Raw genomic sequence first — 20,276 nt, forward strand, 5'->3', positions numbered from 1 at the left:
TTGGTGTGCCCCAGAATTTTAGTTATTAGTTTACGTGTGCCATGAGATGAAAAAAGCTGAAAATCGCTGGTATATACTATATATTCATTGACAGTTTTAATTGTTTTCCATTTCTCTTAAGGAAGTTCCGAATGTGTGAGGCTTCTAATTGATGTTGGGGCCAATTTAGAAGCACACGATTGCCATTTTGGGACCCCTCTGCACGTTGCTTGTGCCCGGGAGCATCTGGACTGTGTCAAAGTGCTGCTCAATGCAGGTACGTTGGTGTTTCTACCTGCTCTGTTCAATGCATCTGCTCTGCTCAAAGCAGGTGTGTTGGTGTTTACCTGAGCTGTTCCATGCAGGTTTGTTGTGTTTATGTGCACAATGTGCCAACTGAGAGCTAAATGGTGGAGTCAGCTAAGGTTTGAAACTAGTTCTCTCACTGGCCAGCTGAGAAGTTTGGCCTCAGTTCTATATTTATAAAACAGGAAATAGAAAACCTATTTTGTGGGCTTCTTAGGATGATTTGTTTCCACAATACCTGGTGCATCGTAGTGCTCAACAAGTGCTAATAATTATTTTTAGTGGCTACAGGGAACCACCCACAAGACCTGTCTAATCAAGTTGCTATCTAAACCAAAAAGAGATGGGGATCCAATGGAAAATGGGGTTGGCAGCTTTTGGAATCCAGGTTATTGTCAGGTGTTCTAAAAATACTCAGGATACTCTGGTAAACATGGTACAATAGATAAACACTGTACTCACCTCCTCCAACGACCACCTCAAAATCATAACCAAATTATGGAACCCATCATCATTGAGAACTCCCTGAAGATTAGATGAACAGAAGTCCTGTAACTAAGGATGTACAGAAGAAACTACATCAAACTGTGTTTTGGTGGCAGGAAGGGTACCAGGTGTTAGTCCAGTGGGGATGGACCAGACCTGGGTTTCAGCAACCTCAGTAGTACTTGAGGTGTGACCAGGAAAGAATTCAGAGCCAAGACTCTTATGTATATAAGAGAACATCTATATATATAAAAGCCTAATATGCAAATTGTCCCCTCGGGAGTTTGACCAGGAGACCAGGAGTTCGATTGCTCGCTATGACATGCACTGACCACCAAGGAGAGGCATGGAATGAAGGAAGGCCCTTGCTGACAGCCGGTAGCTGGGGAAGGGAGGCCCCAGCCGGCAGCTGGAAGGCCCTGATGGGCCATGATCACTGGCCAGGCCTAGGGACCCTACCCATACATGAATTTTGTGCACTGGGCCTTTAGTTAATTTATAAAATCACAGAGGTAGAAGAAGTAATTTGTAGAAGAAGTGGACTGAGGAAACAAATTATAGAGGCAAAGGAATGGCCCTAGGAGCTTGGGAGTGACGAAGGCAGTGGTAATGTGCTTGGGGAGAATGGGAGGGAGAAAGGGAAGGGAAAGGCACAGGCATGCTCCCAGGAGGGAGAATGTGTTGGGTCCTCTGTCCTAAGGGTTTTAAAGGTGGAGATTTTAGGGAAGGTCCCAGGGGAAGATCTGAATAAAATATTCAGCAGCTTCCCAGGTGTGTCCTTTCAGGGACTCCACTGATTGAATTGATTGGCACCAGGGCAGGGAATCATTATCCAATGCAGCTGATCCTGAGGTCAGCTGTGGGGTTGCTTATCTGATTTTGCTGCTTCTGGGCCTGGAGCTAAAATATAACTGAGGCACAGATGCTATCTCTAGGGAGGAAAGGCCAGATGGTCCAAACTGCATAACCACTGAGTCTTATTAACTTTTAGGTGCCACTTTTAAGTCTTTTCAGTGAAGAAGATTAATTTTGTGTAAGGCTGGTCATGGTGGCAGTTTTTATTGTTTATACAATAACATATTTAGATTAGAAACAGTCATAGTCTTCCAGCTAAGCCACTGATCAGATGGTTGGATCCCACTTCTATCAGTCTAGGGCAGGGGTGGGCAAACTTTTTGACTCGAGGGCCACAATGGGTTCTTAAACTGGACCAGAGGGCCGGAACAAAAGCATGGATGGAGTGTTTGTGTGAACTAATATAAATTCAAAGTAAACATCATTACATAAAAGGGTATGGTCTTTTTTTTTTTTTAGTTTTATTCATTTCAAATGGGCCGGATCCGGCCCGCGGGCCATAGTTTGCCCACGGCTGCTCTAGGGTATCTATGTATCATTACTGTTGAGATTTTAAAGATTTTACAGTGCAACTATCCTCAGCTTTTAAAATAAAGGTTTGATGGTGCACCAACCCTCTGCAATCCCATTTTACTTTGCAATCAGGATTTTGATAATGAGCAGAGTGCCTGGTATATATGTGCTCAGTATATCTTCATTCATGATTTTAGTCCCTTTTTTACCAGAAGGAGAAAAAAGAGAACAAGGGATTTAAAACCTATTTGAAGTAGTGGCTATAGGACCGTGGACAGCAAACTGCGGCTTGAGAGCCACATGTGTCTCTTTGGCCCCTTGAGTGTGGCTCTTCCTAAGCCTTAGGAGCACCCTAATCTATATATATAAAAGCCTAAACGACCATCCAGTAGCTATGACATGCACTGACTACCGGGGGCAAATGCTCAATGCAGGAGCAGAAATCACAGGAATGGAAACATGAAACAGACTGTTAAATCTCAGAGGGAAGTGGGGAGGGCGGGAGAAGATTAACCAAAGATCTTATATGCATACTAGGGGCCCAGTGCAAGGATTTGTGTACTGGTGGGGTCCTTCGGCCTGGATTGCGGGTATCAGGCTGAAACTGGCTCTCTGACATTCCCCAAGGGGTCCCGAATTTCGAGAGGGTGCAGGTCAGGCCAAGGGACCCCACTGGTGCACAAATCTGTGCACCGGGCCTCTAGTTAAGTTAATAATAATGTACCTACCTATATAGTTTAAGTTTAAAAAATTTGGCTCTCAAAAGAAATTTCAATCGTTGTACTGTTGATATTTGGCTCTGTTAACTAATGAGTTTGCCAAACTGCTAAAGGAGAAAGGATCAAATTAGTAGTTCTAATCCCAACATCCTCTCTGCAATAGTTAGGACTTTAGAGAAGTGATTTCTCCTTCATAACTAATAGGAGACCAACTCCACATGGATGAGGGGCTTTATTTCTTGGTTGGGGTAACTGAAAGGATCAGAACTAGAGACAGTTTCAGGGTCTGTTTGACTCAGGGTTTCAAGCATGTCATCAATTTTCTTTGAATTTTATGATTCTGCTTTCCTCAGTGTTCACTTGACCATACTTCTGGCGTCCCCAGTGGGATAGGATGGCTACAGCAGAATTGGGCTGAAATCTGAATGCTTCACTTCATGAGGCTTCTGGTAGCTTTCTCAGAGGAGTGAAAACTCTCCCAGATGTCTCCTGCACACCTCCCCTTATGTTCCATCAACCTGAATTGAGTCCAGGGTCCAAACCTTTTCCAGTTCCTTTGGCTTGACTCTGCAAATTCCAATTGACTTGGGTCTAGGTGGGAACAGGGAGGAGCCCAATCAGGGCCCACAGGGAGCTGGAGGTTAGGTCATCCTGCTCACTCCCACCCCAGGACTGCACCCCCTACTGCAGGGTGGCAGTTTAGTGGGGGTGGGGTTGGATAAAAGTAGAAAGGGGACCATAATGGCCTGAAGCAGGGGACTTGGTAATTTTTAAAAGGAGTTTCCATACACCTGGGAGCTTGAGTGAGGGATGAACAGAATTCTCCTGGGACAGCTTGCAGTTGTTGACTGCCACTGTGCTGTCAGCTCTAGACTCAGTCCTTGCTATTTTCATCTCAGATGCTCTCCTGTACATCCTTCTTAGACCACATGCAGTCTTTTACTTATTTAACAAAACTAGTATTTAACTACCAGAGGCCTGGTGCACAAATTCATGCACATTAAAAGGAAATTAATTAGAAGAAATATTTTAATATCGCTATTTGCCCTTTCTCTATAATAGAAGTGTCAATCAAATTCACGATGGACAAAACACATGCATGCAATTGGCACAGTGAGAGCTTTATATATAGATAAACTTGCTTAATTAGACCTGCTTTCTGATTTAGCTAAACGTTTCCAGCCCAGTGAAGCACCCCAACTTCTCTTTCAGGTAATTGTCAGCAACACAGCAGTAAATATCAACATGGTGCAGATTATTATTATAGATCATGCAGGGACAACAAAGGGTGAAATATTTAACTGTAGCAGTGTTTGACTATATTCTGCGCAGTGAGAAAACCTGAAGTCATTTTCAAGGTCCACCATTTCTTACTTTTTTTCAGTTGGGTCAAGTTTCTAAACTTTCTAGATCTCCATTTTCTGGCTAATGAAAGAAAATAGGATTCTACCAAGTCTCCTATCTACCTACTCCAGGACTTCTGTGAGGATCAAATGAGATGAGGCATGTGAAAACGCCTCACAGACATTTGGTTAAAGTGTAAAATGTTTGCACCTGGCTATAAAGCAAGTTGTGTTCCTGGGCTGAAGAAACACCAAGGAGGCTAGTCGCTGGGGAGAGGAAGCCGGGCGTGCTATGTGACGTCATTACCTGGTGCCCATGGACACCGTTTCTGGTCTGGTCTGATCTGTGGGCCGCATTTTGTGCCACGGGGGTCTTGGCAGTGTTGGCTGTGATTTGGTGGGGTGTTGCTCCAGGGTGGTGGCGGGGCCTGTGTCCCACTTGGGGGAAGTCGAGAGTTGCTTTGTTGGTGCCAAGTCCCTGGTGCCATTTCTCTGTAAATGGCCAGTGTGCGAGCATCTGCCCCCTGGTAGTCAGTGTGCATCATAGCATTTGGTTGGATGGTCAGAGGGACATTTAGCATATTAGCCTTTTATATATAGATAGATGGAAAATCTCACACATACAAAAAAGTAGAGAGAAGAGGACAGCATATGGATTCTTTTCAAGGTAGTGATTCTTAACTTTGTGGGAGGCTGGTCACAGACCCCTTGGAAGATAAAATGATTTTCTGACCATGCCTCTAGAAACATAAGCATTTGGGCACTTTTGCACTGACTGTATGAAAGGGTTTGGCCCTGCTTGAGGAGCTAAGCTGGGCGGGGCGGGGGGGGGGGGCATATGTGCCTCAGGGGTGTATAGGAGGCTGTTGATAATTTGTGGGAAGCGAAGCCATGTTGCTGAATTGCAGATGATTTTTGCAGAGGAGGAGGGCTGGGGAAGGGGAAAGTCCAGTTATTACTGTGTGTAATTTTTAATCTGACAACTGGCAGTAAATATTTAACTCTGCTGGAGGTACTGAGAGGAGCTAATTGAGCAGAGTTTGCTTGTACCTTCCCAGCACAGGACTTGTCACATGTTTCTCAGGTAATGTTTCAGTCAGCATAGCACTGAGCTATGTGTGCCTGCTCTGCCCAGAAACTGTGTCAGGTTCTTGGTGTGCTAAGCTGGTGACAGCCCCTTGTCTTTGCTGGCTAAGATTTTACTCAGCCACTGCAATCCCATTTCACTTTGCAATCAGGATTTTGATAATGAGCAGACTGACCCATTTCTCTGAAGCATGAAGTTGAGACTTTTTAATGCCCAGATGGCATTAGCTCTCTCTCTCTCTCTCTCTCTCTCTCTCTCTCTCTCTCTCTCTCTCTCTCTCCCCTCAGTTCATGACGATCACTAAGCCCCACAAAGTCACTCTCCCCTTCCCCTGTCCCGCTCTGATGCTTCTCCCTTGCTTCTTTTTTCTGGTCCCCCATCCCACCATTCTAATGTATTCTATCTATATATGTTTTGTTAGATACACATTATTGAGTGAGGCATGTATTTTTAATTGACATAAATGGTATTGTGTTATATTTCCTATTTTTTTTCACTCGGGCATGTTTTCAAGACCCACTCATGTTGCCCTGTGTACCTCTGATCTGCTGTTTCCAGCTGCTGAGGAGTATGCCAGTTTCCCTCTTAGTCACAGTCCCTTCTTTATATCCAATCAAATAATGCCAAGAATACATTTTTTTAATATATGTTATTGACTTCTTACAGAGAGGAAGGGAGAGGGATAGAGAGTTAGAAACATCGATGAGAGAGAAACATCGATCAGCTGCCTCCTGCACATCTCCTACTGGGGATGTGCCCGCAACCCAGGTACATGCCCTTGACCGGAATTGAACCCGGGACCCTTCAGTCCGCAGGCCGACGCTCTATCCACTGAGCCAAACCGGTTTCGGCCAAGAATACATTTTTAAGAGATCCTGTTTTGTACCTTGGGATGGCCACCTCTTGGAAAGAGTCACCCTGCTGAGACCTTGTATATTGAGAAGTCACATGGGATAGAAGGGGAGGTGTGGTTTTTAGAGCTATTTCCAACCATAGTTTTCTCCTTGATCGTGAGAGTAGCTTTAATTCTCCTGTGCCCCTTTCTCTGTCACTAAGTAGAGACAATCTTTTTCATTCCCTATTGGCAAGAATATCTATAAACTGCTTGTGGTTATGAATGACTTTCTTCTTTGCCTCTTGTGTTTTCAGTTTTCTAATATATGCACATGGTAACTGTTGAAAAAATAAATGTTATTTTGAAAACTTGGAGAGAAAAAAAAGAAGAACATTGCAAGAATTAGTAACCTGAGAGAAAGCTACTTGAATTTTAGATTTGGTAGACTTTACAATTTATTTTTCATTACAAGTTTGTGTTTAGAATTCAAATTCATATTTGCATTATGATTGCAACACTATACAATTTTTTTTTTCACATAAACAAGTATTGGAATAATACCCCTGATGTAGTACAGTGGTCAGATTGCAGGGAAAATGTTTCTTTTATTTAATGTATTGCTTTTAAATATTATTTTTATAATACACATCTGCCAAATTAAATAATTAGGGAATTTAGCTTTCTTTCTAATTGAGGGATTGTTTTTCCTGACCTGGCTTCTGAGTTTGGCTGTGGGAAATGGAAACAATTTCTCTTCACTTGTGTTATCATGATAGAGTGCTTGCTGTATTCTAGGATCATACAGTGAACACTGTCATGAACAAGTTTGTATGTTTTACTAGGGACTTGAAACTATTTTAAGTCAGAAACCAGAAAGAAGAATTTTTCAAATATTTTTGAGCAGTGGGACTAGAAAATTTAATAGCCTTATACACTCTTAAATCTTCCTATTTTGGCCTTCTAAATTCATCCTTACATGGTCACATGACCTGATTTTTAAAAACCCCACTTTAATGACATTTTATGATTATCATTTAAATCTATTATTGGAGGGAAAACTTCACTGATTCTGAGCTATTTGTTTGACTTCTTTAAAATACTTTTCTCCAAGGAACCTTCATGCACTGATGGTAGGATTATAAATTGTTGCAGACACTATGGGAAACAGTATGGAGGCTCCTCAAAAAACTAAAAATAGAACTGCCTTATGACCCAACAATCCCACTTTTTGATATTTATCCAAAGAAAACAAGAACACTAACTCAGAAAATGTATGCCCCTACCCCCATGGTCACATAGTCAAGATATGGGAACAACCTAAATGTCTATCAACGAATGGATAGATAAAGAAAATGTGATATATATATTTTACAGCCATAAAAAGAAGGAAATCTTTCCATTTGCAACAACATGGGTGGACCTCAAGGACATTATGCTCAGTGAAATAAGTCAGACAGAGAAAGACAAATACTATATGATTTCACTTACACGTGGAACCTAAAAAACAAACAAGCAAACAAAACAGAAACAAAGTCATAAACACAGAGAACAAATTGGTGATTGTCAGATGGAAGGGGTGTTGGGGAACTGGGTGAAAAGATGAAGGGATTAAGAAGTACAAATTGCCAATTATAAAAATAGTCATGGGGATATAAAATAGAGCATAGGGAATACAGTCAATAATATTGTAACGATTATGTATGGTGCCAGATGGGTATTAAACTTATGGGGGGGGGATATCACCTAGTAAGTTATACAAATGCCTAACCGCTATGCTGTACACCTAAAGTAATATAATATTGCATGTCTACTGTAATTGGAAGGCCTGACCCCATAAATGCAAAAAACAAAAACAAACACAACCCTTTTTCTTTATCCCCTTTCTCTATAACCTCCTTATCCACTTAGGAGCAAACTGTGAAGAACTTGGCACTTTTTCTTTCTAAAAAAAATTGAATCTATTGAAGTGACATTGGTTAATACAATTATATAGGTTTCCAGTGGGTAATTCTATAATACATCATCTGCATATTGTACCGTGTGCTCACCACCTCACGTCAAGTCTCCTTCCATCACCATTTATCCTCCATTTATTTTACCCTCTCCCACCTCACCCCACTCTCTGGTAATCACCATACCATTTTCTGTGGCTGTGAGGGGTTATTTTAAAAAAAATTTTTAAAATCCCTTCACCTTTTTCACCCAGCCCCCCAATGACCTTCCCCTCTGATAGCTGTCAGTCTGTTTCCTGTATCTATGAGTCTGTTTCTATTTTGTTTGTTAGTTTATTTTGTTCATTAGATTCCACATAATACTCTCCAGGTTCATCTGTGCAGTCACAAAAGGTAAGATTTCCTTCTTTCTTTCTTTCTTTTTTTTTTTTTTACTTTATTTTTTATTATTGACACTATTACAGGTGTCCCTATTTCCCTCTCCTTTGCCTACCTCCACCCAGCCACTGCCACCCCCTTCCCTCTGGCCATCACCACACTGTTGTCAGTGTCTATGGATTATACATGTATGCTCTTTGGCTAATCCCTTCACCTGCTTTCACCAGTCATGCCCTTCCCCTTCCTCTCTGACAGCTGTCAGTCTGTTCCATGTATCCATGCCTCTGTTTCTATTTAGTTCATCAGTTTACTTAGTTAATTAGGTTCTACATATAAATAAGATCATATGGTATTTGTCTTTTTCTGACTGGTTTATTTCACTTAGATAATAACCTCCAAGATTTCTTTCTTTTTTATGGCTGAGTAGTATTCCATTGTGAAAATGTACCACAGCTTTTTATCCTTTCATCTACTGATGGGCACTTGGGCTGTTCCCAGATTTTGGCTATTTGTAAATAACACTGCAATGAACATACGGGTACATGTAATCTTTTGAATTAGTGTTTTGGGTTTCTTCAGATATATTCCCAGATGTGGAATCACTGGGTCATAAGGCAGTTCCATTTTTAATTTTTTGAGATAACTCCATACTGCTTCTCACAGTGGCTGCACGAGGGTTCCTTTTCTCCACATCCTCACCAGCACCTGTTGTTTGTTGACTTATTGATAGCCATTCTGACAGGTGTGAGGTGATATCTCATTGTGGTTTTAATTTGCATTTCTCTGATGATTAGTGACATTGAACATCTTTTTATATGTATATTGGACATCTGTATGTCCTCTTTGGAGAAGTGTCTATTTAGGTCCTTTGCCCATATTTTAATTTGACTGTTTGTTTTTTTGTTGAGTTGTACAAGTTATTTATAAAATTTGGATATTAACCCCTTATAAGATATCTCATTAATGTATATGTTCTCCCATTCAGTGGGTTGTCTTTTCATTTTGTTGATGGCTTATTTTGCTGTGCAAAAATTTTTAGTTTGATGTAGTCCTGTTTATTTTTTCTTTTGTTTCCCTTGCCTGAGAAAATATATAAAAAATATTGCTACAAGAAATGTCTGAGATTTTACTGCCTATGTTTTCTTCCAGGATTTTTATGGTTTTGAGTATAACATTTAAATCTTTAATCCATTTTGAATTTATTCTTGTGTATGGTGTAAGAAGGTGGTCTAATTTCACTTTTTTTGCATGTATCTTTCCAATTTTCCCAAAACTATTTGTTGAATAGACTACCTTTACCCCATTGTATGTTTTTGCCTCCTCTGTCAAATATTAATTGACCATAAAGGCTTGGGTTTATTTCTGGGCTCTCTATTCTGTTCCATTAACCTATATGTCTATTTTTACACTGCTAATATGCTGTTTTGACTACTATGGCCATGTAGTGTAGTTTGATATTAGGTAGTGTGATTCCTTTACCTTTGTTTTACTTTCTCAAGATCACTATTGCTATTCGAGGTCTTTGGTGGTTCCATACAAATTTTTGAAACAGTTTTTCTGGTTTTGTGAAGTTCTCCATTGGTATCTTGATGGGAATTGCATTGAATCTGTGGATTGCTTTGGGAAATATGGACATTTTAATAATGCTAGTTCTTCCTCTCTATGGACAATATATATGCTTCAACTTATTTGTATCTTCTTCAATTCCTTTCTTCAGTGTCATATAATTTTCCAAGCACAGGTCTTTTACCTCCTTGGTTAGATTTATTCTTAGGTATTTTATTCTTTTTGAAGCAATTATGAATAGGATTTTTTTTTTTTTTTTAGTTTCCCTTTCTGATAGTTCATTTTTGGTGTATAAAAATACAACTGACTTCTGGATATTTACATTGTATCCTACTACTTTACTGGATTCATTTATCAGTTCTACTAGATTTTCTTTTTATAAAACCTTTAGGGTTATTTATATACAATATCAGGTCATCTGCTAATAATGATAGTTTTATTTCTTCCTTTCTAATTTGGATGCCTTTTATCTTTTCTTGTCTGATCATTGTGACTAGGACTTCCAGTACTACCTATACTAATAATAGAGGAATATGCAAATTGTCTGAGATGCCATCACAGTAACAGTAACGACCTAACAGCACGTTGTGTGGGGTGACCAGGCCAGCAGGGAGGTTAGTGAGGGACAACCAAATGACTGAACAGCAGGCTGCATAGGGGAACCAGGCTGGCAGGGGGGGCAGTTGGGGGTGATCAGGATGGTGTGGGGGCAATTGGGGGTGACCAGGCCAGCAGGGGGACAGTTGGGGGTGACCAGGCTGGCAGGGGGGCAGTTGGGGGCAGTAAGGGGTGACTAGGCTAGCAGGGGGGAGAGTTGGGGGTGACCAGGCCACCAGAGGGGGGCAGTTGGGGTGACCAGGCTGGCAGGAGGTAGTTGGGGGTGACATGGTTGGCAGGGGGAGCAGTAAGGGGTGACCAGGCTGGTAGAGGGGGGCAGTTGGGGGCAACCAGGCTGGCAGGGGTGGCAGCAAGGGGTGACCAGTTAGGGGAGATCAGGCCAGCAGGCAGAGGCAGTTAGGGGTGATCAGGCAGGAAGGCAGGTGAGCAGTTAGGAGCCAGCAGTCCCGGATTATGAGAGGGATGTCCGACAGCTTGTTTAGGTCCAATCCCCAGAATTGGGCCTAAACCGGCAGTCGGACATCCCCTAAGAGGTCCTGGATTGGAGAGGGTGCAGAGGGTGCAGGCTGGGCTGAGCCCCCCCCCCCCCCCCGCACAAATTTAGTGCACCGGGCCTCTAGTGTTGAATAAGAGTGGTGAAAACAGACATCTCTATCTTGTTCCCGTTTTCATTTGAACTCCAGAGTGTTTGGGGAACATCACCTATTTTCCCTTTGAGCTTCCCTTTTGTAAAATAATATTTCTATTTAAGGAACATTCATTCATTCATGCAACACACATTGTTAGAGCCTCTGTGTCTGTAGTGTGTGTGCATGTGTGTGTGTGTGTGTGTGTGTGTGTGTGTGTGTGTGTGTGAATACATGTGCAAGGACAGGCAGGAGAGCTGAGTAGTTAAACCTGAGCTTCTAGTCAGGACACATGGGGACAGACTGCATAGGGCATTAGCACTGCATCATAACTCACAGGGAAGTTTTGTTTAATTTTTCTTCATTTTTGTTCTATTTTGAGTTACATTATTATTGACTAGAGGCTCAGTGCATGAATTCATGCACCAGTGGGGTCCCTTGGCCTGGCCTGCAGGATCAGGTTGAAACTGGCTGACATCCCCCGAGGGTTCCTGGATTGCAAGAGGGTGCAGGCCAGGCTGAGGGACCCCACTGGTGCATGATCAGTGCTGGGGAGGGATGTGGAAGGTTGGCCAGCTGGGGAGGGACTGCAGGAGGGCTCCAGGACATGTTCAGCCCATCTCGCTCAGTCCCAATTGGCCGGACCCCAGCAGCAAGCTAACCTACCGGTCAGAGTGTCTGCCCCCTGGTGGTCAGTGCACATCATAGTGAAGCAGTTGGGCAGCTTTAGCATATCATTAGCATATTACGCTATGATTGGTTGAACCAACAACCGAACTCTTAGCATATTAGGCTTTTATTATATAGGATACCTTTCTTTAGCTTTTTATGTCATAAGAAAAAAAATAATCACTGCTTTTGGATTTTTGAAAAAGATTTTGTAAAGGTTGCAGAAGAGTCTGTCTTGATTTTGTTTCCTTAATGGGGATTGTTTCTGTAGATTGTGCTGGATGAAAAAGTCAAAGTTGATGTTTATCTCGGCTCCAAGTTCTCTCCTTGGTGATACTTGTTTCTGTTTTTACCTGCAGGGGCCAATGTGAATGCAGCAAAGCTTCACGAGACAGCCCTTCATCATGCAGCCAAGGTGAAGAACGTGGACCTCATTGAGATGCTGATTGAATTTGGAGGCAACATCTATGCACGGGACAACCGGGGAAAGAAGCCCTCCGACTACACGTGGAGTAGCAGTGCCCCTGCCAAGTGCTTTGAGCACTATGAAAGTGAGGCCAGGCTCTCCTTGTTGTTTGAATGATGCAATGTACAGTGAATGAATAGCACATGACACTTATGCACGAAGCTCTGCTCTGACAATATATTAGGTCATTTATGAGTAAATAATTAATCTCAGACTAAGTCCATATGAGGCTGAGAATATAGATCCAACCCTCACTGTTCAGGAAACAATCTTGCTAAGGACAAGATATCTTCTTTGTAAATCAATTTTTTAATGAGTTTACATAGAATTAGAGTCATAAGAGGCTTCAAACACCTATCAGTTGAAAAAAAATGATTTATTCAAATTTTTGCCAGCCCTTCCTAATTCAAATCCATTATGAACTTAGAGCAGCCGTGGGCAAACTATGGCCCGCGGGCTGGATCCGGCCCATTTGAAATGAATAAAACTAAAAAAAAAAAAGACCGTACCCTTTTATGGAATGATGTTTACTTTGAGTTTATATTAGTTCACACAAACACTCCATCCATGCTTTTGTTCCAGCCCTCCGGCCCAGTTTAAGAACCCATTGTGGCCCTCGAGTCAAAAAGTTTGCCCACCCCTGACTTAGAGGCACATTCCATCCCTGTCTGTCAGCTAACCATTTCCTGGAAGATAATGTTTCTTTTACAAATAATTTGGGGGACAAAGTAACACAGGAAAATGAATTTCATCAGTAATATTTTTTTTCCCTTTCAAAGACTATTATATTTTAAAATTTTTCATAAATTGAGAAAACTCTCTTTGGTTAATTTATATTTTTGTCAAACACAGATCATTCTAAAAGGCAGGTCCTCAAGGCCAGGCTCTGTTTTGCAAATGTCCCTGTGATTCATCTGCCAGGGACCTCCAGGTATCTTCCATTGTTGGCCCTAGCTTGCTCCCACTGTGAGCCCCAGCTCCAGGCTTGTCTGTGGTCCTGAGGTCCTGACCCTCTGCACTAGGATATGCATTGTGTACTCTGCTGGAGCTGGGATGTGCATCAGTTCTCCTGAGATCTGTTTGTGCCCTATAGCCCTCAGTGGCCTGGAGCAGCAGGAGCTGGCAGCCTAGACCAGTGGTTCTCAACCTTCTGACCCTTTAAATACATTTCCTCATGTTGTGATCCCAACCATAATTTTGCTACTCTTATGAATTGTAATGTAAATATCTGATATGCAGGATGGTCTTAGGCTACCCCTGTGAAAGGGTCATTCGACTGCCAAAGGGCTCGCGACCCACAGGCTGAGAACCAATGGCCTAGACTCTCTCATTTGTCTGGAAGTTTGACAAACAAGCCTACTAGCTGTAGATTGGTGCATTGCTGACAAATCCCTGTGCTAGGGTTATAACATTATGGGGCAAAAGTCACATACACACACATGCACACAAAGCAAAAACCTACATCCCCCGCCCCCCTTCAAATGAAATCCCTCTGGACAGCACTGGAATTCCATTTCCTGCTCTTGTGTCCTTGGGCCCTGGCTGTCCTTCCTGGTAGCTTTCAAGAGAATGCTTGTAAGGCATGTCCTATTTTTAGGGAAGGGAGGTGTTTCCAGTTCTTGATATTTTTAAAAAATATATTTCTATTGATTTCAGAGAGGAAGGGAGAGGGAGAGAGAGATAGAAACATCAATGATGAGAGAGAATCATTGATCGGCCTCTTGCACACTTCCTACTGGGTATGTACCCTGACCAGGAATCGAACCATGACCTGGCTCATGGGTTGACGTTCAACCACTGAGTCACACTGGCTAGGCCAGTTCTTGATATTTTTTAGGTTGAAGGATGTTAATCTATGTTCAACTATGTTAAGCTAACCTCACGTGCTTCATGTTCCCTTTTTACAGAGACACCGCTAACCCTGTCACAGCTCTGCAGGGTGAGCCTGAGGAAGGCCACCGGTGTCCGAGGGCTGGAGAAAATCGCCAAGCTCAACATCCCTCCCCGGCTCATCAATTACCTTTCCTACAACTGAGCTGCAGGCACGGGAGGCAGGAGCAGGCTGGTGGCACCCTGGCTGCTGGCCTTGCCCAGCCCAGTGTTGTTTGTCTGAAGCCCTCAGTTCCTATAGATAGAACAACGTTCCCCGAATCCCCATTGACTGTTGTGTTTCATCTTCTCCGTGGACTCCTGGAGAATATTTCCAAGGCATTGGGAAGGACCTGCCTTAGCTTCTGCTGGGGCCGTGGCCCTGTGCTGGCTCTTCTGGAACTTGGCTCTAACTCTGGCGTTCCCAGCGTCCAGCTGTCCTCTTTTCACTGACCTTCCTCAGAAGGACACTCAGGAAAGACTGTTCTGGGAGCACAGGGGAAGGCCAAGCAGGGCTGGGGCCCAGGCTACTGCTGTTGATTTCCACATGTCTGGGAGGTCCAGGGGTGCGGTGCCATCTCTAATTCATTCAGCGCTACGCAGCCCTGGGGGGCTCAAAGGGACAGCCTGAGCCACAGGGGGTGGACCTGTGAGAGGTGAGGTCCTGACCACGTGGCCTGGGATGGATGCATTAGTGACATCATGCCACTTGAACGCTTTTTTTCTGGAGCCAAGGGTGGGCACTTTCCAAGGCCCACCTCCACCCAGGTGTACCCATTACTCAGGGACTTTGTACGGGTTTTATGGGGGAAGCTCAGGGTCTTCATTCCCCACAACCAGCACAGTGTTTCACAGGAAATTTTTCTTCAGTTTTAGGTCTCAACTTAAAACGTTTATGTGAGGGATAAATAAACTTTCAGAAGATATGTAGGTATGTACATAGGTAATGTGAAGGGGTGTTAGCACATTACCATGAGCAGTCATTTCCAATGTGAAAGATTGTTAGGAAATGCTTTGGAGATTATTTTTAATCATTTTATGGTTGCCAAATGAATTCTTCCCTAAATTTTGTTAATTCCTTGAAGTTCTGAGATTGGTAGAAGAGGTTGCCAGCACCCAGTGGGTATTATCAACCATTGATTGGTGCATTCTGTAGATATCTGTGGAACATCTATTATGCTACAGCATTTTCTCGGTGCTTTGACCTGGATAGGATTCAGACTCATTATCATAAGCTGGGGAAAATAGAGTTTTGCAATCTGTTCCTATAGTAATAGAAACAAGTGGTTCTAGATTATAAGTCATATGGTGAACTAGTAAGAATATTCAGACTGCAGTTGTCTGTCTAAGATTCTGTATCGTAATAAAAACAAACAGAAAACCAGGGAATGAAACTAGGCAATTTTGCATGATCAAGTTCAGGTATATTTGGTTTCTGGGGAAACAGAGAAGGTGCCACTTGTGAACACCCCAGAAATGTGGACGTTACCACATTCTTCCAGAGAGTGTAGAATAGACTGAGCCTGAACTGTCGTCCAAGGTAATGCCAAGTGTGCTACACAACCAGAAGTGTCTGCACAGGGTTACTTGGGTGGGGCCCCAGATCTGATGGTAAGTTTCATGCTGGTTGTACAGTTATTTTCCATCTCACTGTTCCAGCCATGGTTACATCATTCTATGCTGAGAGCAAGAGCCACTCCGATTTGGTTACAGGCTTAAATACAAGTTGTGGGTAAATCAGTGTTTCTGTATGTACTAATAACAATGGGGAAAAAAAAGCATTGGGTTCTGCCCTTTCATCTTTGTAACAGAAACTTGCTTCTAGCAATAAGCTGGTAACATTTCCATAAGGGGGTGCACGGAGTACAGAATCGCAGCCCCACGCTCGCTGCTCAATAAAAGGTGTTGAATAGAGTCCATCCTTGTGGTCATACGCTCGTTTCTTGTTGGGAGCAGAAACACTGGATGAGCAAATAGGTCCCCACCTCTCAAGAATATTGCATCTGAACAGGCTGAGCCAGAGCCAGTGTGTACACAGGCCCTAAACCAGGGCTTTTGGAATAACAAGAACAGCACAACCAGCTTTTTCTTCTGTTAGAAAGGGACTGTGAGTTGGAAGTTCCAAAGTTCTACTTTCTAAAAAGAAAACCTGGAGCTCAATATAAAAATGGAAACCAAAATCGATCAGAAATGAAGCATAGTACCTCATGTACTCAAGGTTCAGATGGTTTTTGAGAAATAAGTATCTGATTATCTGGCCTCTTCTATTAGGAATGGCCCCATTCCAGCATTTTTAAAGGAAGATGTTTTTGTTTCTATTTCATTTTCCAAACAGGTATAAAATCTACTAAAAGGGAGATAATCAATCAGAATAAATCAGCTTACTCATGAGAGACACTCCTAGATAATGATTTTTGGTTGCTGAGAGTATTCAACACATTATTTCAGAGTGGCAAATTTAGAAATAATCTGAAAAGAGAATTTGAAAGTGGCAGCCACAGTCACTGATAGAGTTATGTGAGACACACAGACATATAACTCCTCTTTTCTTTTTAATCAGTGTATATGGCAAGGAGCCTAAACCCCTGATCATCAAAATAAGTTATTTTGTACATTACAGTGCACAGAACAATAGAGAGAAAGACTTTCTTATAGAGTGACCGAAAGACATTTGCAAAAGGTTCATATCACTATGAGGTGGAAGGCCTGGAGCCAGTGCTGCAGCATGGCCCTCATTAGCTTGACCCCTCTTGTTCTTTGGTTGCGGTGGCCTTAGCTAGAGCTGCCTTTTCTAAACGTTCTGCTGGCTTCTCCTCCTCCTCCTCCTCCTCCTCCTCCTCCTTGTCTTGGGGATAGAGGTCCAGGTACTTCTGCATGCATTCCTGCATGGGCCAGAACTGGTCTACACAGCCTGATCCTTTGAGATCCTCCGTGCTATAGTGGAAGCAGGAACAGGCTGACTTGAACTGTTCCCCACAGGGGCCACTAGCCATTCCCCCAGGGCATGGGCAGTACCAGTTAATGTCTCCATTTGGCAGGATCAACCCGTGCTCCTCGTATGGATCATTGGGATTGTCAGCCACCAGCTCTGCATTGCTTGGAGTTTCATGGTCTTCTTTGGTCACAAATATGATTTGATCTTTTCCTTCCTGCCAGCAGTAGGCCATGGCTGCAGTCCAGCACTCCTGTTTTGGTATTCTTTTTACAACAAAAATTTAACGTATGGAGAAACAAAGATGGCGGCATAGGTAAAAACCGGAAATTGCTGTCTCCCACAACAACTTCAAAAATACAACGAAAAGACAAAACGGACATCATCCAGAACTACAGGAAGGCTGGCTGAGTGGAAATTCTACAACTAGAAGGAAAAAGAAAAGCACATGTAGACTCAGAGGAGGTGCGGAAGTAAAGTGCAGAGGTACGGCGGCTCGAGCGCGCGCGGAAAGGGGCGGGCACCTGAGGACGCGGCTGTCTTTTTGAATCTGGAGGGAGTCACAAGCTCCCAACAGCTCTGAACTCTGGTTCCAGGAAGTCTCTGGGGACCCAGGACTCATACGGGGAGAAACTGGACTGTCTGGCAGCGGGCAGAACTCGGAACCTGAGGGCGGCTTTCCCTCAGAGGTGCTTGCAGCAATTACCGGGACACTGAGATGCTCGGCCCCTTAGGGCAGGGCTGAGGATCCGCCATAGCTGCTGGCTCCGCCCTTTGATTCCCTTAGACCCCGCCCCACCCAGGCTGTGGCAGAGGCTTTTGCATATGAATGCCCTGGCCCTTTGCAACCTGAAAATTACCTAACAAATTGCAGCTGCACCAGAGAGACCCAGAACTTCCAAGAGAAGGCCGAAGGCCCCACATCAGCTTGCATTGCTTCACAGCTGGGCCTCATCTGGGCACCTCCAAACTCCAAAAAAGGAAGGGGAATCTGCAGTTCTCTTCTTAGCTCCTGCTGGGTAACCTAAGACAGAGGCTAAATTAGCACCTCCTTAGATCCAAGAGCCAGTGTACCCAGTGGTCAGAGTGGGACCATCCACATTACAACTCCTCAGATCCATAAGGGACACACTCAGGGGGCAGACTCAGTGAGCACCAAAGCCCCACTGAAGCAAGTCTTGCCCCAGAAGGATGTCTTCAGCACAGAAGTTCTCCCACTGCAGACACAGCTTCTCACTGCCAATTGCCTGGAGGTCAATTCCTCCCAGTGATACCTACAACAATCAAGGCATAACTATAACAAGACTGTGCACAAAGCCCACAAGGGGGTGCACCAAGAGTGTCCACCTCAGGTAACTGGGGAGGCTGAGCCACTGGGCCCTACAGGACACCTAGCACACAAAGCCACTCTACCAACACAGGGAAGCATAAAAACTGCGGAGACAAAGAAACAGGACACAAATGACAGAAATGGAGGAAAGCAAACGACTGGATATAGAGTTCAAGGCCACGTTTATAAGGTTTTTCAAGAATTTTCTGGAAACCGCCGATAAATTTAGTGAGACCCTGGAGGATATGAAAAAAGACCAACTAGAAATTAAGCATACACTGACTGAAATAAAGAATAATATACAGAGATCCAACAGCAGACAAGAGGATCCCAAGAATCAAGCCAAAGATTTGAAATATGAAGAAACAAAAAAATACCCAACCGAAGAAGCAAAAAGAAAAAAGAATCCAAAAATATGAAGATAGTGTAAGGAGCCTCTGGGACAACTTCAAGCATACCAACATCAGAATTATAGGGGTACCAGAAGAAGAGAGAGGGCAAGATATTGAAAACCTATTTGAAGAAATAATGACAGAAAACTTCCCCTACCTGGTGAAAGAAATAGACTTACAAGTCCAGGAAACACAGAGAACCCCAAACAAAAGGAATCCAAAGAGGACCACACCAAGACACATCATAATTAAAATGCCAAGAGCAAAAGACAAAGAGAGAATCTTAAAAGCAGCAAGAGAAAGACAGTCAGTTACCTACAAGGGAGTACCCATACAACTGTCAGCTGATTTCTCAACAAAAACCATGCAGGCCAGAAGAGAGTGGCAAGAAATATTCAAAGTGATGAACAGCAAGAACCTACAACCAAGATTACTTTATCCAGCAAAGCTATCATTCAGAATTGAAGGTCAGATAAAGAGCTTCACAGATAAGAAAAAGCTAAAGGAGTTCATCACCACCAAACCAGCATTATATGAAATGCTGAAAGGTATTCTTTAAGAAGAGGAAGAAGAAAAAGGAACTCTTACCATTTACCACAGCATGGATGGAACTGGAGAGCATTATGCTAAGTGAAATAAGCCAGTCAGAGAAGGATAAACACCACATGATCTCACTCATTTGTGGAATATAATGAACAACATAAACTGATGAACAAGGACTGATCCAGAGACAGAGAGGCATTGATTGGACTGTCAGGCCTGGGAGGGAAGGTAGGGGAGGGTGGGGGTAAGGGGGAAAGATCAACCAAAGGACTTATAAGCAAGCATATAGGCCTAACCAATGGACACGGACAACAGGGGGGTGAGGGCATGAGCGGGGGGGTGGGGAGGGTAGGGGGTAACGTGGGGATAAGGACACATATGTAATATCTTAATCAATAAAAAATATTAAAAAAATTTAACATACAGAGGAGGGGATAAAGGGGAGAAATGTTGTAAAAAAGAAAGATACCTGTGTGACAGTTGTAAACTGGATTCTGTTTAAGAATATCTTTCAGCTTTCTATTGGCTACAAAGTCTTATTTTGGGTTAAAAGGTTTTGTATTCCATAATAGGTGCTGATGCTTTTTTTTTTTTTTTTTTTTAACCAACCTCATTTTTAAAATGAGGAAACAGGTTGTAGCTACTTTCTTAGATATGCTAGACTTTAAAAGCCCTGAATGTTCTCTGTGGCACACAGAGAGCCTGTCTGCATCTCAGGGAAAGGAAGTGTCAGGTAAAGTCCCTTTTCCCTCTCTCTCATTAGTCTGTCCTGCTTGGCATGACTCACTCCCTAGACGTTGTGAACCTTCTAA

General features: G+C 43.1%; 2 protein-coding genes across 2 annotated transcripts in view; one reads left to right on the forward strand and one right to left on the reverse strand.

The window, feature by feature from the left end:
* ASB13 (ankyrin repeat and SOCS box containing 13) overlaps window positions 1–16,186 on the forward strand; it is a 37,749-nt gene extending 21,563 nt beyond the window's left edge. The window contains exons 4-6 of the mRNA XM_036342209.1: window positions 122–256; window positions 12,292–12,483; window positions 14,306–16,186. Of these exons, the coding sequence (XP_036198102.1) occupies window positions 122–256; window positions 12,292–12,483; window positions 14,306–14,433 (455 nt within the window). The 3' untranslated portion in view covers window positions 14,434–16,186. The remainder of the gene's footprint in view (window positions 1–121; window positions 257–12,291; window positions 12,484–14,305) is intronic.
* An 816-nt stretch (window positions 16,187–17,002) lies between these two features.
* On the reverse strand, window positions 17,003–17,581 carry LOC118672555 (mitochondrial intermembrane space import and assembly protein 40-like). Its single transcript, XM_036342210.1, has one exon. It carries the CDS (start codon window positions 17,432–17,434, stop codon window positions 17,003–17,005), a length of 432 nt encoding a protein of 143 aa, XP_036198103.1. The 5' UTR covers window positions 17,435–17,581.
* Window positions 17,582–20,276: the final 2,695 nt, after the last annotated feature.

This window comes from Myotis myotis, unplaced genomic scaffold (genome assembly GCF_014108235.1).
Source record: "Myotis myotis isolate mMyoMyo1 unplaced genomic scaffold, mMyoMyo1.p scaffold_m19_p_1, whole genome shotgun sequence".
NCBI lineage: Eukaryota > Metazoa > Chordata > Mammalia > Chiroptera > Vespertilionidae > Myotis > Myotis myotis.

What these genes read in the sequence shown, in the direction of transcription:
- LOC118672555 (XM_036342210.1), bottom strand. Translation starts at nt 17,434, where the DNA reads ATGGCCTACTGCTGGCAGGAAGGAAAAGATCAAATCATATTTGTGACC.